Below are 26829 nucleotides of genomic sequence, written 5' to 3'. Positions count from 1 at the left end.
TTAAGTCGATTTTAGCAAAACTGACCAAAAAAATTACAGCGACGTTATGTTATTTTATAAAGGCAACTGTAAAATAGGTTCTGTGACGAGCACATGACTGTGTAGACTTATCTGTAAGTTTGATAGCTGTAACTAGCCGAACTAGACCAATCATGGAATGTTAAGAAAACTACTGAAGCAAGGTTTCAGGTGTAATACAAAAAAAAAAAAAAAAAAAAAAAAAAAAAAAAAAAAAAAAAAAAAGTGAAGGAGAAGTGGTGGATATTATCCACCACATTCACCGACACTGAGGTGAATAATTGTTTTAGTATATACCACACAAGTTAAATAACTAGCGGACCAAAACATCACTTTCCGCGGTAAAAAAAAGCGACGCGCGAAGGCAGAACATTTTTGTGTAAAGCTTATTAGCCATCGTTAGAAGACGTCATATATAGTCGTTTAGAAGAGTTACTGAGCAGCTTTTTTAAAAAAAATTGTTATATTGTTGACTCTCTTACCAAACAGATACTAAATTGTATAATAGACGAAATAAAACGTCGACGAGCCACAGTTCACGTATACAGTAGTGTGGCATGCACGGCCGGAATCTTTTAATTTTAAAAATCGACCCATAAAGTGTACACAGAGATTTAGTGAAAATTTTAAAATATTTTAGTCATTTTCTATTTTTTCCTTATTAATTATGATACATTTGTAAAAATGTAGCGATCAATGAACTGTTAAATAAAGTTTAGACGCCTGTGACACTGTGTCGTGTTCTTTAATTTGGCACCTCTCTTCACTCAGAAGTATAAATGAGCACCAGTTGACAAAATGCTCTCACAGTGCCTCTCTCTACCAAGGTGTATAAATAAGTACTGACGAATTCTTACGCCTGTATTGAATGTGACTGAATGCTGGAGTCCATTTCAAGCAATTATAGCGGCGTTATTCAGTCGTCTTTAAACGGTAGGGTGAAAAGATGTTATAAAATCGCGCCGTTTTACCTTGGCTTACCCGTGTTGGTTTATAAGCTTCGCATTTGGGAACCTCCTGGTGTAGATCAGGGGTAAGGACTCCCACTTACTAGAGCAGCTTTCAATTGAGTGTCGTAAAACCAAAACCAAAGCAATTACTCTGGCCAATCACAAAGCACAGAGACAATCAAGTGAACCAATCAAAATTCGAAGCAAATACATGTAGCTGACGCGAAGCGCGGGAAAACGTGCGGGAGCGAGTCACGATTGGTTTTGGTTTAAGTTCTGATTGGTCGAGAAAGTGGCGCGAGATTTCTAAACCAATCACTGAGCGTAGTAATGCAAAACCAAAGCAAACGCAAATAACTTTCGACACTCAAGTGAAAACCGCTCTAGACAAAAAAGTGAGGCCGAAAGGGGATCCCTTCTTGTATAGCAAAACTGACCGACTCCCCCTCCCTGGCAGTGATTGGTCCCAGAGCAAAACGTATCTGTTAATTTATTGGATGTAGCCATCAGTTCGCGAGAATAGATTTTGTTATTTTTCTTTACTTTTCTTTAGTTTTGATCGCAGTACTTTATTCCTTAATCCTTTTAAAGCTGAACTGGTCACATAATATTCCTGTGAACTAGGTATAGCAGCCAACATTAACGCCGAACAACAACGCTTGAAAAGGGAACGAAATGTGTTAAAATGGCCATTGCTATCGTGTTAGGCTTTGCAGTATGCTGGCTCCCTTTCAGTATTATTTTTTACTTTATTATTTTGCTTGGGACCACCCCACTAGATCATCTTGTGACGCAATGCTGTATTTCTTTATCACCCTGTTTTTAGCTCGTGCAAATTGTGCTTTTAACCCTTGCATCTGTTTTATTTTCAGTGGAAATTATCGTCAAGGCATTAGGAATCTCCTTAGCTGCTTTGAGCACCCTAAAATCAAGCCAAACCGAGTCAATTTAAGGTGTTTCGATGAAGTTTTTTTTTCGGATAATATTAACAATTTCCAAGCAGATTTTTTAGCGCTCTTTCCTTATTCGGTTTGAAGTGAGAATCACACAGGGTATAAGTTAACGGCTGTTACACCGGTCGAGAGTTGACCATTTTTATGCGGGTGTATATAACATAAGCGAAACCGATTTATTCAGAGATAATTGAAAAAGCGATTACCGAACTCCTGTTTGTTCACCTTATTTTAGTAATATAAGGAAGCATTTTTCAACACGAACAAAATTTACGCGTAATAAGAAATGTTCTACAAAATGCTCATAGTTAACGTTTTTACATCAATAAAATTAACGTATCAACAGCATATATTTGCTGGAAGACTTATAATTGATGCCATGTTAACTAGTAGTGTATGCAAAGTTAGTGTAATTCCTACCGCCTGTTGGGCAATGCATTTATCACCCGAGACTTCTTTTTTTATCGACCAGTCGTGCAGCGATGCGTTCTCACTGACGGCATTGAACTGTACTTAAGTTATTAACAAGCTTTCAATGATTAAATAATATAACAGCTACTTTGAATGTTATGTACGTAGCGACCATCTTTCGACACTGTCCTGAACTGACTGTTGAATTTGTCAAACAGGCAATTTTCCCAGCTGTTGACAGAAGAAACGAAAAACTAAAACAACTGAATTCCCAATCATTCTAATGGCTGAAGAAGAGTGTTGATCTTGCATGGCTCCCAACTTACAAAATCGATCACAAACGATTTTGGATAACGCGATCGGCTCTCGTTCGTGACTTCTGTAAAATCGGGCCGCTTTTTTTCGCAAGACGTTTAGGCCCAGGTCGACCCAAACAGGAAAAACTCGACCGTTGAACATAATTCCCCGAACCCATAAATTCACAGCAGAACAAATATTTCGAGGCTAAAAACACATTAACAAACAAATTTTAAATTTATTTATTAAGCTCGTTTGATGAAAAGATTAACGTTTGTCCCACAGTCGATCTTCACACGTTCTATCCGTCTGAAGCAGACGCGTAGAACGTGTTGGTCGATCTTAATTCAGTCGGACGAACTCAACCGAGCCAAACGTCAAACTTATCATGAACTTTATTCGCTCAGTTTGTTTCGTTTTATGTAAAGTTCGACGTTTGGCCCGGGCTTTACTTGTAACTATCGTTCAAAAATGACTACTTGGTATTCCGGTCCCATCAAAGAAAGTTGGTATCATCAAAGAAATTTGTTTACGACTGTCAAGTTTACATTTTAAACTTAACGCCTGGCTAAACTAGAAAAAAAAATTGTAGCAGAAACATTGTTCCTTGTCATGTTTCCTAGGTAACTAACCCCTGGGGGGGGGGGGGGTACTCCCTATAATGGCCTATACGGGGAGGCTCCGCCCGAAAGGGGTACCTTTTTCAGGCTTCAGGTATCATAATTTCAACCTTTACAGTGCACAATTGCCTAAAGCAGTACACTAACTGCTCACAACAAAGCCAAAATGATTTTTTCGCAACACCGTCTCACTCAAGGAAGGGACGAGAGGAAGGCGGAAAAGAGTGCCTTGGATCTAGGTTGATAAATTTTGGGAAAAGCCTTCAATGACGGGCCGGGTTATTTTCAGGATAAGACACATTCCGACTGTTTAGTTATGTTAGGAGCAATTTAAGACTTAAAAAGATTCAGGGAAATAAGAAGCCTCAAATTCAAGGACTCAGAGGATCTATCCTGGTTCCAGAGGTGTTCTTTCTTCTATCACTTAATCAAATTTGAATTCGGATAAAAAAAAATGCAGTCTCTGCAAAAAACTAAAATAAATAAAAACAAAACAAACAAACAAACAAAACAAAAAAGCAAAAACAAAAAAAAAACACAATAACAAAACCAAAAGTCAAAATCAAAACAAAAACAAAACACGCGTTTGTAACACACGGTTCCCGATACGGCTTTTTCTCTACCACAGTAAGCTTTTTCTTTCGTGTACAATGGATACCATTTCTGTCTGCGTGTTTCTTTCTTGCTTCCGTGCAGACAACGAGTCAACAGCATATATTTGCCTGCTCTTATGTGAGGATGTGATAATGTTCAAAATAACATACATGTACGTGACAAGAAATAAGTCACAAGAAGTATTCTAAGTTTTTGCGAAAAATGTGCTAGAATTATTGGAGTACACTCACTAGCTGCTTAACAGAATCACTTTGAACAATAAATGTATTCTCCAAGATGTAAATGAACCGTAATTGATGGTTTTATAGAATTTTCTTTCAATTAACACTGTCAAACTTGAAAACGTCGACTTGACTTTTTCAAGTTTTAGTCCACTTCTTTCCTAATAGTCCGGGACCACAACAACTGTTAACAATTTTCATGACTAGTACAGTTCGTTTTAGCAAGGCCATGCCAGGCCATTATAAGTGGATTTCCAATTAATACTAACACCTTCATTGAGTTTTCAAGTAGCTCTAAATGTTGGTACTGCTCCTTTAAAGTTATATTTCTTCAGATACTTATCACAAGTCATCACTCGGTCAGGTGATCGTAACCGTGACATGTGAAAAAAAAAAAAAGGTCTCGCGCGAAGACTCGTTTTGACACTAAGCCAAACAACAACTAGTAAAATGGTATGTTGGTATAAGAACACTTTTTTCCTTCGTGATAAGCTGTGAACAAAGATGTTCTTTTTCAACAATCGTGCTTTTAGCCCGCTTTTTGTGGGAAACAAAAACAGGTCACGCTGTTGTGTGACACTTTAGGAATCTGCGTTCAAGTCAGCGGTAGCCGTTTCCTCTTTCGTTTTCGACTGCTTCGCAGATTGAAACATTGCTTCTCGTTGCTTTATCGAATAAATCTTGTGGAGGGAGCTGGCATAGAGTCTGAAGAGTAGCGATGGCTTTTGCTGAAGACAACTGGCAGACCAAACGACCAACCATCGCAGAGAGAACCACGTTTATTTTCAACAACGAGTTACTGAGCGATGTGAAATTTGTTGTTCCGGCGTCGACTGGCGAAAGTGAAGTAAGAAGGTGATCCCAGCTCACAAGTTTGTGCTTGCCATCAGCAGTCCTGTGTTCTTTGCCATGCTCTATGGCCAAATGGCGGAGACTACAAACTCTATTGAACTGCCTGACTGTGATTACGAGAGTCTGTTGGAATTGTTCCGTTATATGTACTGCGACAAAGCGAATTTAAGCGGAAGTAATGTGATGCAAGTGCTGTACTTGGCGAACAAATACATGATACCTTCACTCGCTGTAAAATGCACAGAATATCTGCGAGACAACCTAGACGCATCTAACGTGTTTTGCATTCTGCCGCACGCTCAAAAATTTGAAGATAAAGATTTGAAAGATCGATGCTGGGAAGTGATTGAGAAGCAGACGGAAGAAGCTGTGACGTCAGATGAATTTGTCACACTTGAGCGATCTCTTGTGGAGTCTGTTGTGAAGAGGGAAGCGTTAAACGTAAAAGAAGTGGAGCTGTTCAAAGCTGTTGATCGCTGGGCCACAAGAGAAAGTGAAAGACAAGGGATGACTGCTGCTGGCGATGTGAAGAGGCGAATTCTGGGAGAAGAGATCGTGAAAGCGATAAGGTTTCCATTGATGTCACAGACGGAGTTTCTTTCTGTTGTATTTGATTCTTACATTCTCACCATGCAAGAGGTTGGTGATATAATGAAACACTACAATGGCATATTAACATCTCCTCTTCCATTCATCCAAGGCGCAAGGATTGATCAGGCTTCAGCTCATCGATGTCACAGATTTGAGGTATTTAATTCGCCGGATCTGCCAGATTGTAGTGGCTGGAGTTACTCTATATCTGCAGAAGACGGTGTTTGTTTCTCTGTCAACGAGCCTATCAAGTTACATGGAGTCCAGCATTTTGGTTCTCAAAGTGGCGAATACACAGTTCACGCAGAAGTCAAAAACACCACAGACGGCTCTTCTTTGATAAAACAATCAGGATCTTACACCTCTGCAAAACACGAGACTGAAACCTATTATAGCTTTGATGTATTTTTTGATCACCCAGTTTGTTTAGTTGAAGGTAGGAAGTACGAGCTTGAGGCGCTTATTGACGGTCCTGTGTCATGCTACGGAGCAGAAGGAAAAACTTCTGTTGAGTGTGAAGGAGTACAATTCACTTTTATTTCTTCGAAAAATAGCCCCAATGGTACTTCTGTAACAAAAGGCCAGTTTCCTGCTTTAATTTTCAGTAAGTTTTTTGTTTAGTTTAGTTTTACTTCAGTCTCCTGTTGTAAACGTTTCCTGGACTATTACGAAACTAGTTTTAAAAAGTGCAGTGCTCCTTTATTAGGGTTAGTTTAATTTATGTTAGACACTTACAGATGGTTTAAACAAGATTGGTCAGAAAATTGTAGTGACTTTATGTCATTTTATGCAAAGCCTCGATCGAATCACTGAACATTAACCCACATTAGGACACTTAAAAATAGGTCTGCGATGGGTATGTGTGTTGACTTATTGATGAGCCAGGTAGCTGTTTAACTTGAGATCAATTATTTCCCCCAATTATTTCCTTTTGTTTTGTTCAACGAAAGTTGTGTTATATTGAAGCGTGACATCCGCTATACGATACACGAGGGTGCTAATGGGGGTACCCAATTGTCAGTTAACTGCAATTTTTTTGGCCAATTGTCAGTTAATTACTAATTTAAGTTTTCTATTAACTTTCCTTTTCTTACAGCGAAAATTGTTGCGTCATAACCTCAATTTTTTTTTGCTTCAGCACGTCAGTGATAAAAAATAAAAAGACAGGCATGCACGACTCTCACGCACGTGTATTAGCCATTTTCATAGTTTCGATCTCACGAGTATATATTTGAAAGACCTACCCCCTTTTGTACAATATTATGGGAAGGTTCTTTGAATATTTTCCTGTGCAATGGTTGTTGTTTGGTACTGCGTTACAAAAGGAAAGATTTAAGTTTTGGTTGCAGGGCCTACTTCTTGTTTTCAAAATTAACCTCCGCGAGAGTTTTAAGAATAGGCTTTCTGGGTAACCTCTCTGGATAAAATGTGATTGGAAGTGCTTGATTTTTTCCAATCTCGTTCCCAGGGCTTTTCTCTTGGTCGAATTTTCTCATCAAACTTTGTTTGAGAGGAATTCGTTTTAAACTGTCTCAGGCGTCCCCATTGATAAAACCTTTCCTAACTTCTGGTGGGGGACACGAGGAGTGATAAGTGTACTGAAACGTTTCAGTGGGCTTGTAATGAGTGCGTATTTCAAGCATTCAAGTGCCCGCGGCAGTTCCGTGTGTTTGTAGGTAACAACTTTAAGTCAAATGCACCGAGTCCAAACTTTTCTGCTTGCCGTTTGACTGATTTCCATGAAGTCGATCAAATATTTACAAGCTATGTCCATTGAATTGTGCTTTCCCATGTCAAGCCGTACGCGACCTATTTTTTCGTTTGAATGTTGATCCTTCGTCATCATCTCGATCAACTTAGAATAACCTCGACCACGCCCCACTTGACGCCATCACGGAGATCAACATGTGCCTGGTACATGGACCCTGGTACCTCTCGCATTATTTTAATATCAGTTAATATGTCACCTGGTCACGCAGCGGGCAGGTAAATGCCACGAAATAGCTTTGCTGTTAGGAAAAAACCTGTTGCTTTTATTAGCAACAACAATCGTATTCAGTATAATTAATAGAATGTCACTTAGCTGTTAACGTTTCATTTGTCAGTTAACTACTAATGTTTTGGCAAAATATCAGTTAACTACTATTTTTTTGGCCAAATGTCAGTTAACTGTTAACCCCATTAGCACCCTCATACACGCACGTCAATGAGGTCATGTCATCCAAAAGACGTCAGGCAGAGATGTCTGTTTTCATTCTATTACTAAAAACTCGTAAAATATAACTTGTCTCTTTCGTTGATATCTTGTACAAGGCATTTCTAAATGCCCGGTTCTATTTTGTTTTGTGGTCTAAGCGAGGATTCCTTGTTTAGTTAAACACATACAAAATGCGTATTACGTATGTAATTATAAAATCCCTCTTCCCCATCATCCCTGCCCCCCCCCCCCCCCCCGCATCTGAGTAATTTCAAGTGTCTGATGAGCTAAACAGAATGAATGACGTACCCCTTCCCCCATCCAGGCAGTTTCAAGTGGCTGATGAAAGATGACCTGTTCTAAGTTAATCAGAATGCGTGACCTTCAATACCCTTCCTACAAAAAAAATGTGTCCATAGGTTTTTCCTTGGCTTTGTGTGTTTGAACCGACTTTTGAATTGTAACTGGAAACGTGCTGAAATATGTCTGAAATACCGTATTTTCTCGAATAAACGCCGGGGGCGTTTATTTAAAACTTGGCCTCAGAGACCCGGCGTTTATTTAAGGCCGGCGTTTAATCGGGGTCCGGCGTTTATTTATGAAGTAAAATTTTCAGTCATTTTTAAGTTAAGGCTAAAACAACTGATTAACAAACGCTGGAGGGATCCTAGCGATTTTAGCGACAGCGAGCACTACAACAAAAGAAAGAGAGTGCGTCAATCATAACAACAAGAACATGCCAGAACATTGACTAACATTGCTATATTTTCTATATTTTCATTGCTATATTTTGTGTTGTTGTACGTCATAAACCGCAGTTAATGTTACGCCAAAGCATTTATTAAAATAACAAAAACCGTATACCATATAGTACGTGTCATAGCAGTGCTTTACAAGTGAATATCTTCACTTATTGGATCGACGCAAATAAACGCCGGGACCTCGATTAAACGCCGGGACCCCAAAAAAAAGCCGGGGGCGTTTATTTAAAACTTGGCATCGGGGACCCGGCGTTTATTTGAAGCCGGCGTTAAATCGGGGTCCGGCGTTTATTCGAGAATATACGGTATGACTCAAGTAATAAGTATGGGGAACTTAGCTCGGCAGAGAACTCACTTGCTGGAAATGGAGTCTTTCCCTAACTCCTAGGTACACGGCGATCTACTTCAAGGATCTTACTACAGACGTAAGGCTGAAATAGAACTTGGGTCCAACAGTAGTTTATTCTAGCTCAGTTTGTAATCACAATCGTCAGTGTGATCACTGATGTAATCAAAGAAATTTTTCAATATCGCATGCTTATGTATGATTTTCTAGGTACAAAGTACAAGTCTTGAGTAAATAAGTCCACGTATACAACAAAAGAACTTAAAATATTCTTTCCAGCTTTCAGTTATATAAATTGATTGATAAGCAGCATGATGCAATACAATCTCACTTATGAAAGAAGCTGATGCAATATGAATATAAAACAAAAATTATCTTAAGTGCGCGGATGTACAAGTACAAAGTTCATCATGACTAAGCGAAAATACAAGTACAAAGTCCATTATGACTAAGCGAAAAGTACAAAGTTCATTGTGAATAATTGAGATATGACAGAGCTTATTGAAATCAGAAGACTACTGTTGGCTTTTCTAAAGTTTAAAATGCTGAATCAGGATAAACAAAGAAATGACTGAAATACGGAAAATCTCTCCTAATAAAATAAATAACCGAAAGCAAGAGACGGGTGTAGGCTGCAAGCGGCCTGGGCCCGTCTTATGAATGTGTTCACTCTCCTAATGGGCTTATGCCCTAATCAGCGTGGTCAGTGTGCTTTTGCCTGTGCTTAGGCCCCGGGGGGGGGGGGGTACTCCCATAAATTTCGGATAGGGGTGTGCCGCCAAGGTTCTTAAACCCTTACCCTATTTAAGGATAAAGAAAGCGAAAATTGATACCCTTTTTAAGGCCCCAAACCTAAAAATGACACCCTATTCAAGGGAAGGAGAAGCATTCCGTGACGACCCAAATAGCGGCTAACCGCGCACGGCCAAACACAAATCTTTATAAAATTGCTTTACTAATACTTGAACGGATAGTTCAGTTTTAAGATACTTTTTTTTCGTTTATCTGGGCGTTTATTAAAGCTGATAGAATATAGGTACCCTATCTAAGGATCACACCAGGAACAAAATGCCAAAAGGACCAAAAATGATACCCTACTTAAGGACCGAGAACCTCAAAAACCATACCCTATCGGGCGGCACATACCTATATAGCCCATATAAATTATGGGAGTACCCCCCCCCCCCACCACCACCACCCCCGGGGCTTAGGCCCACTGAAAACCAGACTTTGGTGATCGACAACTTCAAGTTGTCGATAACTTATAAAACGACAGTACGGTGTGCAGCATAACAATACACCCCTGTCTGCAACAAACAGTTTAAATATAAACAATAATTACAGTCAAGTCTCTCTAAGACGGACACCTTCGGGACCGGCTCCAACTGTCCGTCTTAGAGAGGTGTCCGGCTTGTAGAGAGTCGAGGTAACATGACACCAGTTATTCTGAGATAATAAAGCTGATCCTATGCACAGTGTATACACATCTGTTTTGATATGTATATGTAACTTCGCTTTAGGTCGATACGAAGTTTGGAAGTATTTTCACTTATAAAAAACAGTCTGTCTGCGTGTTTCTTTCTTGCCTCCGTGCAGACAACGAATCAACAAAATATATTTGCCTGCTCTAATGTGAGGATGTGAAAATGTTCGAAATAACATAGATGTACGTGATAAAAAATAAGTTAAGGTTCTATGACTTCAGAAATTATCACAAGTCATCGCTCGTTATTGGCCGTCATTTTTATTATGTCAGGACCGTGACCGTGACATGTGAAAAAAAAAGGTCCCGCGTAAAGACTCGTTTTGACACTGTGTCAAACGACAACTCAGTCGTAAAATGATATGTTGGCATAAGTGAACTTTTTTTTTCTTCGTGATGAGTTAGTTATGAACACAGATATTCTATCTCAGCCCGCTTTTAGTGGTAAAGAAAAACAGGTCACGCTGTTGTGTGACACTCTAGGAACCTGCGGTCAAGTCAGCGGTAGCCGTTTCCTCATTCGTTTTCGAATCGACTGCTTCGCAGATTGAAACATTGCTTTACGTCGCTGTATCGAATAAATCTTGTGGAGAAAGCCGGCAAAGAGCCTGAAAGTAGCGATGGCTTTTGCTCAAGACAACTGGCAGACGAAACGACCAACCATCGCAGAGAGAACTACGTTTATTTTCGACAACGAGTTATTGAGCGATGTGAAATTTGTTGTTCCAGTGTCGACTGGCGAAAGTGAAAGTAAGAAGGTGATCCCAGCTCACAAGTTCGTTCTTGCCATCAGCAGTCCTGTGTTCTTTGCCATGTTCTATGGTCAAATGGCGGAGACTACAGACTCTATTGAACTGCTTGACTGTGATTTCGAGAGTCTGTTGGAGTTGTTTCGTTATATGTACAGCGACAAAGTGAATTTGAGCGGAAGTAATGTGATGCAAGTGTTGTACTTGGCGAACAAATACATGGTACCTTCGCTCGCTGCGAAATGCACAGAATATCTGCGAGACAACTTACAGCCATCCAACGTGTTTTGCATTTTGCTGCACGCTCAAAAATTTGAAGATAAAGACCTGAAAGATCGATGCTGGGAAGTGATTGATGAGCAGACTGAAGAAGCTGTGACGTCAGATGAATTTGTTACACTTGAGCGATCCCTTGTGGAGGCTGTTGTGAAAAGAGAAGCGTTGTTCGTAAAGGAAGTGGAACGTTTCAAAGCTGTTGATCGCTGGGCCACAAAAGAAATTGAAAGGCAAGGCATGACTCCTGAAGGCAATGTAAAGAGACGAATTCTGGGAGAGGAGATCGTGAAAGCGATAAGGTTTCCACTGATGTCACAGGCGGAGTTCGTTTCTGTTGTATTTGATACTCACATTCTCACCATTCAGGAGGTTGGTAACATGATGAAACACTTTAGTGGTGTACTGACATCTCCTTTGCCATTTATCCAAGCATCAAGGTTAGACTGCATTTATCATCGATGTCAAAGGTTTAGGCAATTTAATTCAGCAGGTGAATTTGGTATATGGTGCTACGACTTCTGCCCAATAAACGGTATTTGTTTCAGTGCCAACAAGCCCATCAAATTACATGGAGTCCAGCATTTTGGTTCTGAAGGTGGCACGTACGCGGTTTCAGTAGAAGTCAAAGACACCACAGATGGCTCTTCTGTGATAAAACAATCAGGATCATACACTTCTGTAAAACACGAGACTGACACCTACTATAGCTTTGATGTCTTGTTTGATCATCCAGTTTGTTTAGTGGAAGGCAGGAAGTACGAGGTTGAGGTACTTATCAAGGGTCCTGTATCATGGTGGGGATCAAACGGAAAAACATCTGTTGAGTGTGAAGGAGTACAATTCACCTTCACTTCTTCCATAAATAACCCTAAACCAACCACTGTATGGAACGGCCAGTTTCCTGCTTTTATTTTCCGTAAAGTTTTGGTTTAGGCAAGTCTTAATGCAGTCTCCTTTTGTAAACGTTTCTTTGACTATTACAAATCTAGAAAGGGGCCCCTTTTGGGACCGGTCATTATTTATCGCCTGGGGGGGGGGGGGTGGAGGATTTTGGGGTGGATCACTTGAATTATAGATGAACAGAAGGGGGATCAGTCGTAACTGAGAGCCCAAAAGAGGGGATCATTGAAAATAATGGGAGGAATCAGATGCAAGACAACTCAAATCTGTTTGGATAATGCAAGTTTGAGAGCATACAAAATACACTGTGGAATGTGTACATTTCAATTTATATCTGGAACATTTTGTGTTGACACTTTTATATTTTTCCTTTAAAAACGTGCTTAGCTAATATTCATTTTTGAACATGACAGGTGAATTCTAAATTGTGAGCCATAACCCCTGATAACTGACACATTGTGAAATAGGAGCAATTTCACGGCAGTCTACGTAATTTTTTGATTACTTTCAAACGAACGGAAACTTCAAAATAATAGTTTTCTAACATAGAAAAACAACAAAGGAGTAATAAAAATGTGAAAATAACCAAGGTTGGTTTCGACTGACGAAGATTAGGACGGATTACAAACAACAAACTTGCCAATTTTTTCAATATGGGGATTGTGTTGTCTGCGACGTAGCTGCTTTAAACATGAAGCATTTGTTGCATCTCCTAGAGATTGGTCCAGCTCTTCCGGATACAGGGTTCTCAGAATTCGGGTACTAAATAGGTGAACTTATCGCCTTCGAATGCAACTCTTTATTATGCCTGAAATGAACTTATTAATGTTTTGGTACACTCTGTATTTTTCACTCTTTAGGAAAACTATTCGCTTTGTTTGAAAGCTCCTCTAGATCTATGTTTAGCATGTTTAGCGCCCATCGCATTTGCTGTTCAGTGTTCAAGCAGCTAGTTCCTGAACCCAGATTACTTGTGACGAAACACAGGGTCGTTAATCTGTTGGCTATGCTGTTACAAAAAATCTTCAATTTCATGGAGTGTTGGTTTGGCAGAAGATATTTTTATCAGGGCTCCATAACTGGTAACTGAATATGCAATGGGTGCAAAGATATCGAGGGGGGGGGGGGGGGGGTGGGGATCACGAAAATTATCAATAGTAATGAGGGGGGATCACTTCATGTAATAACGTTTAAACGGGGGGATCACCTAAATTTCACCATGTTTATCCCAAAATCCTCCGCTCCCCTCCAGGCGATAAAGAATGACCGGTGCCTAATATTAGGTTTAGCTGTAGGTTCAACAGAGGCGGCAGAGCGTTTTGGAACGTGAGGGTGCTAAGACTGTCCCAAAACTAATCGGCAGGTTTACTATTTGGAGCAACGTTTTTCCGTTTTAGCAACTTTTTTCTGAGCAGTTTCTAGACCGAAGATTTCCGAAAATTCTCCGGTTGCTGTTCGAAACCCATACGTAAGTTTCCGATCATTTTTCAAACTTTCCAAAGATAAACGAATTTTCCCGAAGACTTCCAAGGAGGTTTCGAAGATGTTTAAACTTTCTTGAGTGGAGAAAGGCATACCGTAAAATTTCGGTATAAGTAGAGGGGCTTATATCCGGGAGGGCTTATAAACGGAATAATAAAAAAAAAACGTTTCGAAATGAGCCACGGCAGTGTTGATCGAAATACGTTTTTAAGTTAAAAACGCATAATAAAGCAACATTTAGCCCTGTTCAGTGCTGCCATCCGGCAGAGAGGGGGTAAAATCTGGGGGGGGGGGGCTTATAACCGAAGGTATTTTTTGTTTCCAGGTAGATGGGCCCATAACCGGGGGGCCTTATTACGGTATTTTGAGAAATTAAAGAACACAACGCAGTGTCACAAGCGTCTTTACTTTATTCAAGACGCTACGTCTTTACAAATGGATCGTAATTACGAAAAAAATAAAAAACGAATATGTCTTTTACAAAATTTCCCACTAGTTCTAGACAGCGTTTTTAAAAGAATTCCGGCCATGTCACACTACTGGCAACGTGAACTAAACATGGCTGATCGACGTTGTAATTTATTATTATACAATTTAGTATCTGCTTGGTAAGAGAGTCAGCAATATAAGTAACCTGCGATCAGGCTTTCTTTTTTTCGCGGCGGAGGGAAGGCGAGAAAAATAACGCCTGATCGCAGGTTAGCAATATAAGTAACTCTTCTAAAATAATGAAGCTACTGTTCTAAACGATTGAAATATCAACACTATATAATGTCTTTTGCACAAAATTATTCTAAGACAGAAAAAAAATGTTTCTGTTGTTTTGAATTAATTAAATTTAACTACCAATGGAAACGTTCTTCGAAGTGTTCAAAAATGAATTGAAAAAGCGGCTAATATATATTAAACACGATAGCTCACATGCAAATAAAGAAAGTTCTCTCGAAAAAAGGAAAATATAAATCAAATTAATTGATCCTCCCTTGTACTACGAGGTGGCACAGTACTGCATGCAGTGGAACCCTTTATTTAACGAGCTTCTATGTCGTAAAGTCCTAAGTATAAAGAACGATATTCTTCGCCCCAGTTATAGAACTGAAGTATGTGAAAAGGAATCCCGATATAACGAAACCTCGTTCAGTAAAGCGAACATATTTTGCCAGTCTCTTGGCCTTTCGTTATTCCACTGTATTCACAAAGGAAATAGCGCTAGTACAATTTAAAGGGATTGTGTCACGGATTTTAGCTAAATTTAGGTATGGGAAATGACCGCCAATTCGTTGAAATATAAAAATAACTTCTTAAAACAGTGAAGGGACATTTCAATAACACACCAAATACTAAAGAAGGCACGGATGGCCAAAAGCGACGAAGATTGAAACGGATTGCGATATGGGTTTTTTGAAATGATATTGTTGGGCTGAACAGTTTTCAAAGTTAATCTTGTTTGCTTGTAACTTTAAATTATAACGCCCAGGAGTCACATTTGGTTGTAACGAAGCGGCTATGGTTTTGTTATTTAGATCCATAGAAGTAATTTCTTTGAATAAATTAAGTTTCATAGCGAGTATTTGGCAAAACTTAAATAAAAGAAACTTAACTCAGCCGTGACACAGGCTCTTTCAATTGATCTGGGCTTTGGCTGCCGAAAGTATTGAGAGCAGGAAAAGCTAGGGTCCCCTCGGAAATTTTGGCTTTCTGTAACATAGTTGGGAGACAGAGTAAAATGCTGTGTTGTACACTACAGGGGGGAAAAAAATAATAAAAACCGTCTGGTTGTTCACTGAAAGGACAGTATAGTTCAATATTGTCTCGATTGATCAATGCTTATTATGCCATAGTCAATATTCAATATAATTAAGGCCAAGTAAAAAAAAAGTTTCTCGTCCATATTTCTATAAAAAAGAAAGCAGGCGGGCGCTTTTTTTTGTTATTTATGATTTCCTCCATCCTCAAATTCTCCAGTAGCGAACTTGCAAAATAAATCCTGCAAGGTAATTGACCTATCCAGTACGAAGCCAGGGTGCCGAGGCTTTAAAATTTCGGCCTGAGTTCGTATTAAAACGCATACAAAAGCCATGTCTTACAGAATTTTCTTTGTACCTAATTTGTACTAATTTTCTTTGTTCCAACTTTTTTAATAACAAGTAATAAAAAAAAAAGAGAGGTGGCCCCAAAAAATGAAGCGGATAGGGACGAGAAACATTTTTTTTTTACTTAGCCTAAAATGGTCATTTACCGATCATTCATAACCACAGCAACCGAAGATCGAGCACAACTCTAAAGAACTAAAAATAAGCATGATACCATTTTTAGCGATGAAAATTGATGCATCTTTTCCGTAGTCGAAAACGAGCACCAAGCGGAGAACCAAAAACACACCATTGACACAAAGTATCTGAACGATGATACGGAAAACAGCCGTGCACGTGAAAACATCCCAGTCGCCCATCCCGCTGTGACGCCTCAGCTTGTTTTCCGCCAACTGCAAGGGTGACACCAAGAAACTGATGCAGACGAAGGCAATCATGGCTTTCTCGAAACTCTTTGGAATGCCATGGCTGAATTCGTTCTCCTCGAGAATGACTTCCAACATTTCAACTCCGTCGAAGAGATCTAGTGCGATTTGGAGAGACAACTTCAAAACCAGTTCTCGGTAATCGACAGAGTCCACTGCGGTGTTTAGCAGCAACAACAGCAGAAGCGGTGAAATACACAAGGTCATTTTCAAGACGTTTGGACCAAAGAATGTTTCTTTGTCAATGTCGTCCTCGATTCGACCAAAGATGGCTCCAATGAGGGGCACTAACGCAACCCAGACATACAAGACCCACACGACAAAGAGCCATGGAAGGCTTTCTTCATCCCATATTATACGCAGCCATAACAAGAGGGCAGGAAGGTACAGGGCAGTTAGCCCATAGAAACCAGCGTTGGCATTGTGTTCGTACCTCGCTGGATAGGAAGCAAGCGATATGCCCTGAACGATGATCAGAGCGAAAAACATAAATCGTCCGGTACGCACGAGTAAGGAAGCCATGATTGCGCAAAAAAAAGTTTGCTCACTTTTTTCGAGCTGAAGGCTTACAATGTTCGTAGCACTTTTGACACTTGATACTATATCGTGGCCCGAATTCCGGCTGAGAAAAACATTTACCAAAAAGGCAAACGTCATAACTGTTTTTGTGTACAGACACATGAACCCTGATTGACTTCGTACGATGTGTCTTCATATTGAGCAACAAAGAATAACATTGCTCACTGATTCGGTCAAAGTAGCGAGAGAAAAGAATGATTCTTTGAAATCATTTCAGTAAAAACGGCGGCGACTTAGGCACCACAGTTATGGTTAGGGACTGACTGAAGGTTGTCCTTCAAAACGTTTTCTTACGGGGCGCCAGTTCATTTACTATTTTTATAGCCAACAAAAGAGTAACCGCGAATGCACGAGAACTTTTGTCAGCTGCGAACAACTATAACCCATTATACCTTTCCAGGCTAGTCACACAGAAACCCTGGTATCAAGAAACACGTTGGTAACCAAGAGAAATAAATTATTAACAGAAGTTCATATGATGTATGTGATAACGAAGTTTCGTTATAAGTCACGGTAAGGCCTATTAAAAAATACACAAAAAATACATGCAAATGTTTCTCGTCCCCGCCCGCTTTATTTTTTGGGTCAGCGATTGGTCCCAGAGCAAAACGTCTCTGTTAATTTAGATATAGTCATGCATGTGCTTTACATTTTACAGTTTTCCAGAGAACTTTCTTTATTTGCATGTGAACTAACGTGTTTATATATTTTAGCCGCTGTTTCAATTCATTTTTGAACACTTCGAAGAATGTTTCCTTTGGTATTTACCTTTAATTTAAAACAACAGAAACATTTTTTTTGTCCTAGAATAATTTTGTGCAAAACGTGGCCATCGTAGAGGACATTATATAGTGTTGATATTTTAATCGTTTAGAACAGTTACTCCATTAAATTAGAAGAATTTAGAAGAGTTACTTATATCGTTACCAAGCCGATACTAAAGAGGCCTTCCAAGGGGTTTTGGCGACAGGCAACATTGCTCCAAAATAGCTCAAACTGTAGCGACAATCTTGTTCCAGAGCACTGACAGCCGACAGAAACTAGCACTGAAACGTATATTTGCAACGGCGACAATGTTTCCCTCACCAAACATCAGAAACGCGACATCAGAAACCCCCTTGGAAGGCCTCACTAAATTGTATAATAAATAAATTACAACGTCGATGAGCCTATAGAACTAGTCGGAATTTTTTTAAAATACTTATTCATTTTGTATTTTTTCCTATTCACGATCCATCTGTAAAGATGTAACGATTTTATTTCGGTTTAGTAATAGCTAGAGAGACTAAGCATGACGTTATACGACAAACGGCAAACGCGAGCTTGCCTTTCATTTTGTTACCCTCTCTAATGGACTCTTGAATAACGTTTAGACACTTGTGACACTGTGTTGTGTTCTTTAATTTGGCATAAAATAATCAATCTCGCTGCATTTGCCTCTCTCCACTCAGGAGTATAAATGTGCACAAGTACAAAATGCTCTCGCAGAACTAGTGCCTCTCTTAACCCAGCAGTATAAATGGGTACTGACGAATTCTTACGCCGGTAACCTCTCCGGACAGAATGCCGGAGAATAACCTGTTATGGACAGGCATCCCATCCAGGGGTAGGAGCAATACTCTTAGCCCTTTTATGCTACATGTACAGAAACGAGCTATGAGCCAGTTGGGCTAAATGCTTGACTTCTCTTATTACCAATAGAGCTTTCCTTAAGTTTCTCGGCAACTTTTTGGCCCATTTTCACATTTCGAGCAATTTTTTCCCCTTTAAAGCAACTTTTTTTTCTAGCAACTTGTTGCATTTTGAGCAATTTCCTTGGCTTACTCGTGTTGGTTTATAAGCTTCATATTTGGAAACCTCCAAGCGTAGATCAGGGGTAAGGACTCCCACTTATTAGGCAAAAGTGCGAGGCCAGAACGGGATCCCTTCTTGTATAGCAAAAATGACCGACTCCCTCCTCCCTCCAAGGCAGCGATTGGTCCCAGAGCAAAACGCCTGTGTTAATTTAGATATAGTCATGCATGTGTTGTCTAATCCTGCCAAAGGACTAATGAAATTGCCGTGAAGTTTAATTTGCATTTAATCAGTTCTCCATAGCTGTATGTCTTAGCTTAGTGCTCAGACTATCCAAATCTCTATGGCTTTCGTTTATTGGTTTATGAAAGCTTATTGCCACAGCTATCTAACGAACACAAAATCCCCCAAATGGGATTAATGGGTGGTAAATGCTACCCTGTCTTAGACGCGCGTGTCTAACGTCTGTTTTAAACTCATATACAGGCCTCAAACATATGATCACATATGCGTGCCTTACCACTGTTTCATTGAGGGTGATCATGTATCTGATCAGTGCAATGTATTGTATACAACACCTGGTGTCATTTTAAACAAGAAGTTCCGCTATAAAAGGGATGGCACCTACCACATTTCACACTTCTCCGGCGCGAAATGCAAATTTGTACTTTTGCATTCATGGCACGTTGTGGTGCCGAGCATCCTTCAAGCTGAACATGCTTTGAAATCTCATGAAACCAAGATATATTATTGACAAAAATATGAAAAATAACTTCCTAACGTTTAACAGAATATTCCTAGCGAAAATGAAACACATTTTATCAGTAACAGTTGTGGAAAATACACAGCTTGTTTGCCAGTTGTTTACGCTTTGATGATTGACTGACAACTGGGCGTGCCAGGCCAGGCCCCTTTTATACCGGAACTTCTTGTTTAAGCAGTTAAAAAGACATACATATCATGTAATTGAAGCTAATTGATTTTCTACTGTATGAAAGTAATAATATAATTGTCATTCAAGATGCATTGCTTTTAATATTCAGTATAATTATTGCAAGCTTTTTATATACCAGTACCTTAAGTACAATTCTATGCCATCAATAACAAGGCATCGATTCCGGACTAGTTGAAACGAAGCTTGATAACTGTACTGCTCAACGGGCTGCAGGAAATAACTGCTAACTAAATTTACATACACTACCGGTTAACATGACATCCATTAAACGTCTTTTACTACTGTAATTTTTCAAATTGTTCTCAATAAAGGAGTGCCTTACTAGTTTTGTAATAGTCAATGAAACTTTTACAAACGGAATCTGAATTAAGACTAAACTAAACAAAACTTTGCTGAAAACTAACGCAGGAAACTGACCCCCTGTAACTAAGGTTCCATTAGGGCTATTATTCGAACGAGTAAAGGTGAATTGTACTCCTTCACACTCAACAGATGTTTTTCCTTCTGCTCCCCACCATGATACAGGACCCTTGATAAGCACCTTAATCTCATACTTTCTTCCTTCCACTAAACAAACTGGATGATCAAACAATACATCAAAGCAATAATAGGTTTCAGTTTCGTGTTTTACAGAGGTGTATGTTCCTGACTGTTTTATCCCAGAAGAGCCATCCGCTGTGGTATCTTCGACTTCTGCTGAAACCGTGTACTCGCCACTTTTAGAGCCAAAATGCTGGACTCCATGTAACTTGATAGGCTTGTTGACACTGAAACAAATGCTGTCTTCTGCGGATATGGAGTAGGTCCAGCCACTACCTGTACCTGGTGCTTTTAATTTTTTTAAATCTTTGACATCGATAAACTGGCGTCCGATCAATCCTTGCGGCTAGGACGAATGGCAGAGGAGATGCTAATAGGCCATTGTAGTGTTTCATTATATCACCAACCTCTTGCATGGTGAGAATGTAAGCATCGAATACAACAGAAAGAAATTCTGCCTGTGACATCAATGGAAATCTTATCGCTTTCACGATCTCCTCTCCCAGAATTCGTCTCTTCACATCGCCACCAGGAGTCAACCCTTGCTTTTCACTTTCTCTTGTGGCCCAGCGATCAACAGCTTTAAAAAGTTCCACTTCCTTTACATTCAATGTTTCTCTCTTCACAACAGCCTCCACAAGGGATCGCTCAAGTGTGACAAATTCATCTGACGTCACAGCTTCTTCTGTCTGCATCTCAATCACTTCCCAGCATCGATCTTCTAAATCTTTATCTTCAAATTTCTGAGCGTGCGGAAGAATGCAAAACACGTTGGATGCGTCTAGGTTGTCTCGCAGATATTCTGTGCATTTCGCAGCAAGCGAAGGCACCAGGTATTTGTTCGCCAAGTAGAGCACTTGCATCACATTACTTTCGCTTAAATTTGCTTTGTCGCTGTACATAAAACGAAACAATTCCAACAGACTCTCGTAATAACAGTCAGGCAGTTCAATAGAGTCCTCGCGATAACACATCTTTAAGAAAAGCAATCGTTCTGATTCGTGCATACACTAAATGGCATAACGTTCAAAAAACTGCCTTTATATAAGGAAAAAACCTCTTCAGTTTATGTAACGGGAGTTAGGGACCGACCATGATGTATTTGCAGGAGTGGGGGGGGGGGGGGGTTGTATGAGCAATATCGAAAAAAATGCTTGCAGGGCCTAGAATGACAAAAAATTGCCTGCAAACACGATATGTAAAACAAAACATAGGTGGAATTACGAAAAAAAATGTTTGCAGTGGCGGCATTAACTAAAACTTTACTTTTATTCATTAAGTGTCACGTACGTCTGTAAGTTATTTTATACAACGTTATTACACCCTTACATTGGATCAGGCAAATATAAGCATTGTTGACTCCTGGCCTGCATGGAGGCAACCAAGAAACAGGCGCAGAAATGGTTTATTAAATTCCGCTGAACACGACTTACTGAGGGAGAGAAATGCCCAAAACCGTATACAAATAAAATGCGCTTTTCTAGCAAAGATATATCTTTTTGTTCTTCGTCTTAACTTCAAACCGGTTTTAGGTAACTGTTGGTTAAAGTATTTTCCGGTGTCTTTTTCATTCTAACTACCTTAATGATGATGATGATGATGATGATGATGATGATGATGATGATGATGATGATGAGTAGGAGGAGGAGGAGGAGGACGCCGACGATGATGATAAAGATGATGATGCAACATGGCAAGCATCCCATTCAAGGCGAGTAGTAACTCGAGTCTCATAATGAACATAGTCAAGTCCTAAAGTGGAACAGCATTCTAGTCATTCTATAAATTCAACATTTTTGTAAAACAAAAAATGATTCAGTCCAAACTTTGTTGCAAAATGTCCTTTATTTCATTAATCCGCTGGTAAGATCAGACTGCACGTGCATGAATGTTTTGGGACCAACTGTTTGCACAGAGGGAGGACGAATCTATCCATTTTTGGTTGAAACCTAACTATCTCCTTCTCCTTTCGTCAAGGCAAACGGCAGAAGAGGATACTGGTTTATATAGGTAGGGGGCTAATTTTTAGTAATTACTGTAAAGAATGTTTTTTATTATATAAACATCAGTGAAATACCAGGAAATCTTTCGCACGAAAAAATCATATCTTTACACGTGATTTCGGAACATTTTCTGGCACGTTTGCCCTGTTTCAACATTCGTACGACCTTCGGACAACATTTTGAAAATCTTCGGAAATCTTCGGAAAATGGTCGGAAATCTTCGGAAAATCGTCAAAAACATCGTAATTAGTAGGTTTATATAATAAACAGAATATTACATGGTTGCTTGGAGATATGAAATTTATCTTCTCGTGTTCATACTAGTTATGCAACGCTTTTGAGTTGTATACTATGGAATATCCCACGAGTCACTTGTATTTTCTCGGTACACACACGAGCCTTTAGGCGAGTGTGTATACCGAGAAAATACAAGTGACAAGTGGGATATTCCATAGTATACCACGAGAAAGTGTTGTGTAACTATTTTATACCATGCCATAGAAAATACGCTTACTAAATTTCGTCGAGAATACAGTCGCAGCGCACTATGGGAAGGTTGGGTTGAATACCGTCGAATATACAACGGCTTTCCTGTATTCTGATTGGCTGTATTTTCTATGGCATGGTATAAAAATCAATATCCCACTCGTTCGCTGCGCTCACTCGTGAGATATAGATTTGAACACTCGAAAATAAATTTCATATCTCCGCGCAACCATGTAATATCCTCTATATATATATTAAAACTTGATCATTAGAAACAATATGCAATGTACAATATATCAGACCTGGTATTATTTTAAGCATTGAACAGTTACAAGAGGCCACATAAATTTGACATGATTGATTTTCTCCTGTCTGTAAAGGCATGGCAAAAGGAGGAAACATGTTTTTCAAAACGCGTAGCGCGTGCATACTTCCCCAATGTTTCCCAGGTTTGTCACACGGGAAACATTGTTTCCAACGTCGATTTTGCTTCCAGGAAGCAAAATTTGCTTCTGCTATACTGCATAAACATTTCGTGTTTCCGTGCGGCATGGCAAAACGAGGAAACAGTTATGTAGGGGAACGTGTTTCCAGCATGTTTCTAGAAACATGTCTCTCGTAAAGGCTGGCCTTATTCAAGATACATTACTTTTATCATTGCAGTCGTTTACAGTGCCACACTCATAGTGACCATGTTTCGGCATGCTATGTAACCACGTCCAAAATGTAAAATGGACAACCGCTAACAAAATTCCTTGATGATAAAATGGGGAATACCAAGTAGTCACTTTGTAAACGATAACGTGACTGGAGTTGCAAGTAAGGCCTGGGTCAAACGTCGAACTTTACATGAATTGCGGAAACAAACTAAACCGAGCGAATAAGTGAGTTCATGATAAGCTCATGATAAGTTCGACGTTTGGCTCAACACGTTCTATCCGTCTGCTTTAAACGGATAGAACGTGTGAAGTTCGACTGTCGGACAACCGTTGATATTTTCATAAAACGAACTTAATGTATGTTTAGGCTCGAAATATTCGTTCTTGCTGTTCTGAATTTGATAATTCGTTATGTTCAACGGTCGAGCTTTACCTGTTTTGGCCAACTAAAACTGCATTTTAGTTCGTCTCATGTGAAGTTTGGCGTCGACGTTTTGCGCGGGTCTAAACGTCTTGCGAAAAAAGCAGCCCGATTTTAGGGAATTCGAGTCACGAACGAGAGCAGATCGCGTTATCCAAAATCGTTTGTGAGTGATTTCGCAAGTTGAGAGCCATGCAAGATCAACACTGTTCTTCAGCCATTAGAATGATTGGGAAATCAGTTGTTTTATTTTTCTTAACATACACTTATTGGTCTATTCTTTGCGTATTTATTCGAACTCAGCTAGTTAGAGTTATCGAACTCATAGATAAGTCTACACAGTCATGTACCCATTGCAGACCAATTTTACAGTTGCCTCAAGTTGCATAAAATGGCATAACGTCACTGTTATTTCTTTTTGGTCAGTTTGCTAAAATCGCCTTTAATAGTGTCTAAAATAGACCAGGGCCGTACATGACGAGGGGTGTAAACTAAAACAACTAAGAAAAGTAACTAAAAAAAACTAAGAAAACTAAATGTGTGAGGAGTTTAATTGCCCCCCCCCCCCCCCCCCCCGCAGACTAAAAATCCTAAGTACGGCCCTGCCAACTTGCTACAGTTGTACCTATTAAATTAAGAAGTCTTGACTACAGTTTTTAGTCCAGGAAACTTTTACAAACGGAAACTGAGGTAACACTTAACTAAATCTAACTTTGCTGAAAACAAAAGCAGGAAACTGGCCTTCTTTTTTACAGGTTCCATTAGGGCTATTATTCGAAGAAGTGAAGGTAAATTGTACTCCTTCACACTCAACAGATGTTTGTCCTTCTGTTCCCCACCATGACCTAGGACCACTGATAACCGCCAAAACCTCATACTTCCTACCTTCCACTAAACAAACTGGATGATCAAACAAGACATCAAAGCTATAGTAGGTTTCAGTCTCGTGTTTTACAGAAGTGTATGATCCTGATTGTTTTATCACTGAAGAGCCGTCTGTGGTGTCATTGACTTGTAGTGAAACCATGTACTCGCCACCTTCAGAACCTAAATGCTGGACTCCATGTAACTTAATAGGCTTGTTGACACTGAAACAAATACCGACTCTTAAGAAGCCCCAGCATTTACCTACTGAATAAAATTTCTTAAATCTGTGACATCGATAAACTGAAGTCCGATTAATCCTTGTGGCTTGGATGAAAGGTAGAGAAGATGTCAGTACACCACTATAGTGTTTCATCATGTCACCGACTTCTTGAATGGTGAGAATGTAAGAGTCAAATACAACAGAGGCAAAATCCGCCTGTGACATCAGTGGAAACCTTATCGCCTTCACGATCTCTTCTCCCAGAATTCGTCTCTTCACATCGCCATCAGGAGTCATCCCTTGTCTTTCACTTTCTCTTGTGGCCCAGCGATCAACAGCTTTGAATAGCTCCACTTCCTTCACGTTTAACGCTTCTCTCTTCACAACAGCCTCCACAAGGGATCTTTCAAGTGTGACAAATTCATCTGACGTCACAGCTTCTTCTGTCTGCTTCTCAATCACTTCCCAGCATCGATCTTTCAAATCTTTATCTTCAAATTTCTGAACGTGCGGCAGAATGCAAAACACGTTGGATGCGTCTAAGTGGTCTCGCAGATATTCTGTACATTTCACAGCGAGTGAAGGTACTATGTATTTGTTCGCCAAGTACAGCACTTGCATCACATTACTTCCGCTCAAATCTGCTTTGTCGCAGTACATATAACGAAATAATTCCAACAGACTCTCGTACTCACAGTCAGGCAGTTCAATAGAGTCTGTAGTCTCCGCCATTTGACCATAGAACATGGCAAAGAACACAGGGCTGCTGATGGCAAGCACAAACTTGTGAGCTGGGATCACCTTCTTACTTTCACTTTCGCCAGTCGACACTGGAACAACAAATTTCACATCGCTCAGTAACTCGTTGTTGAAAATAAACGTAGTTCTCTCTGCGATGGTTGGTCGTTTGGTCTGCCAGATGTCTTCAGCAAAAGCCATCGCTACTCTTTTCTTTCTTCACAAGTTTTATTCGACACAGCCAAATTGGAACAGTGTTTCAATCTGCGAAGCTGTCGACCTCGAAAACGAAAGAGGAAAATCTACCGCTGACCTGACCGCAGGTTTAGAAGATATCACACAACAGCGTGACCAGCCGTCTTTCACCATTTCACCATTTTGAATAAGCAGGGTCAATCGGCACCAGGGGAGGAGGGTGGGGCGACAAAATCTTCCTCCACCGGAACGCCGGTAAAAAATGACAGTTATCGAGTTATCGTTATCCACCACATTCACCGACACTGAGGTGAATAATTGTTTAAGTATATATAATACCACACAAGTTGAATAACTAGCGGACTAAAACATCACATTCCGGGGTAAAAAAAAAAAAAAGTGACGCGCGAAGGCAGAAAATTTTTCTATTAAGCTTTGCCATCGTTAGAAGACGTTATACGTAGTGTTGATATTTCAGTCGTTCAGTCGTTTAGAAGAGTTACTGAGTAGCTATTTTAAAAGAGTTTGTTATATTGTCGACTCTCTTACCAAACAGATACTTAATTGTATAATAGATAAAATAAAACGTCGATGAGTCACAGTTCACGTAGACAGTAGTGTAGCATGCACGGCCGGAAATCCCTTAATAACCAATAATCTTTTAATTTTAATAATCCACCCATAAAGTGTACGCATAGATTTAGTGTAAATTTTAAAATATTTTAGTAATTTTCTATTTTTTTCCTAATTACGATACATTTATAAAGATGTAGCGATTAAATAAAGTTTAGACACTTGTGGCACTGTGTTGTGTTCCTTATTTTGGCAAAAAACCTCTCTCCACTCAGAAGTATAAATGAGCACCAGTTGACAGAATGCTCTCACAGTGCCTCTCTCTACCCAGGTGTATATATAAGTACTGACGAATTCTTACGCCTGTATTAAACCTGACTGAATGCTGGGGTCCATTTCAAGCAATTATAGCGGCGTTATATAGTAGGGTGAAAAGATGTTATAAAATTGCGCCGTTTTACCTTGGCTTACCCGTGTTGGTTTATAAGCTTCACATTTGGAAACCTCTTGGTGTAGATCAGGGGTAAGGAATCCCACTTATTAGGCAAAAATGTGAGGC

At 39.7% G+C, this 26829-nt stretch overlaps 3 protein-coding genes, 1 long non-coding RNA gene and 2 pseudogenes across 4 annotated transcripts; 3 read left to right on the top strand and 3 right to left on the bottom strand.

The window, feature by feature from the left end:
* The first annotated feature begins 259 nt into the window (after nucleotides 1-259).
* Nucleotides 260-26487, top strand: LOC144660653 (uncharacterized). The gene is made up of 2 exons (XR_013572127.1): nucleotides 260-382; nucleotides 26110-26487. It is a non-coding gene; the product is annotated as an uncharacterized LOC144660653 (long non-coding RNA).
* On the top strand, nucleotides 4708-6513 carry LOC144660617 (BTB/POZ domain-containing protein 6-like; annotated as a pseudogene).
* LOC144660618 (BTB/POZ domain-containing protein 6-like) lies at nucleotides 10871-13363 on the top strand. The gene has a single exon (XM_078521292.1). It carries the CDS (start codon nucleotides 10936-10938, stop codon nucleotides 12271-12273), a length of 1338 nt encoding a protein of 445 aa, XP_078377418.1. The 5' UTR covers nucleotides 10871-10935; the 3' UTR covers nucleotides 12274-13363.
* Nucleotides 15965-16762, bottom strand: LOC144661010 (uncharacterized). The gene has a single exon (XM_078521730.1). It carries the CDS (start codon nucleotides 16760-16762, stop codon nucleotides 15965-15967), a length of 798 nt encoding a protein of 265 aa, XP_078377856.1.
* LOC144661009 (BTB/POZ domain-containing protein 6-B-like) lies at nucleotides 19792-20975 on the bottom strand (annotated as a pseudogene).
* On the bottom strand, nucleotides 24271-25771 carry LOC144659994 (BTB/POZ domain-containing protein 6-B-like). Its single transcript, XM_078520535.1, has one exon. The coding sequence runs from the start codon at nucleotides 25701-25703 to the stop codon at nucleotides 24375-24377; it is 1329 nt and encodes a 442-aa protein (XP_078376661.1). The 5' UTR covers nucleotides 25704-25771; the 3' UTR covers nucleotides 24271-24374.
* Nucleotides 26488-26829: the final 342 nt, after the last annotated feature.

This window comes from Oculina patagonica, chromosome 7, assembly GCF_052425735.1.
Source record: "Oculina patagonica isolate OP01 chromosome 7, crgOcupat, whole genome shotgun sequence".
NCBI lineage: Eukaryota > Metazoa > Cnidaria > Anthozoa > Scleractinia > Oculinidae > Oculina > Oculina patagonica.
This window is presented reverse-complemented; position numbering and strand designations above follow the sequence as displayed.

Bases quoted from the DNA above. Each gene is read 5' to 3' on its own strand.
- LOC144660618 (XM_078521292.1), top strand. From the start codon at position 10,936: ATGGCTTTTGCTCAAGACAACTGGCAGACGAAACGACCAACCATCGCA.
- LOC144659994 (XM_078520535.1), bottom strand. From the start codon at position 25,703: ATGGCTTTTGCTGAAGACATCTGGCAGACCAAACGACCAACCATCGCA.
- LOC144661010 (XM_078521730.1), bottom strand. From the start codon at position 16,762: ATGGCTTCCTTACTCGTGCGTACCGGACGATTTATGTTTTTCGCTCTG.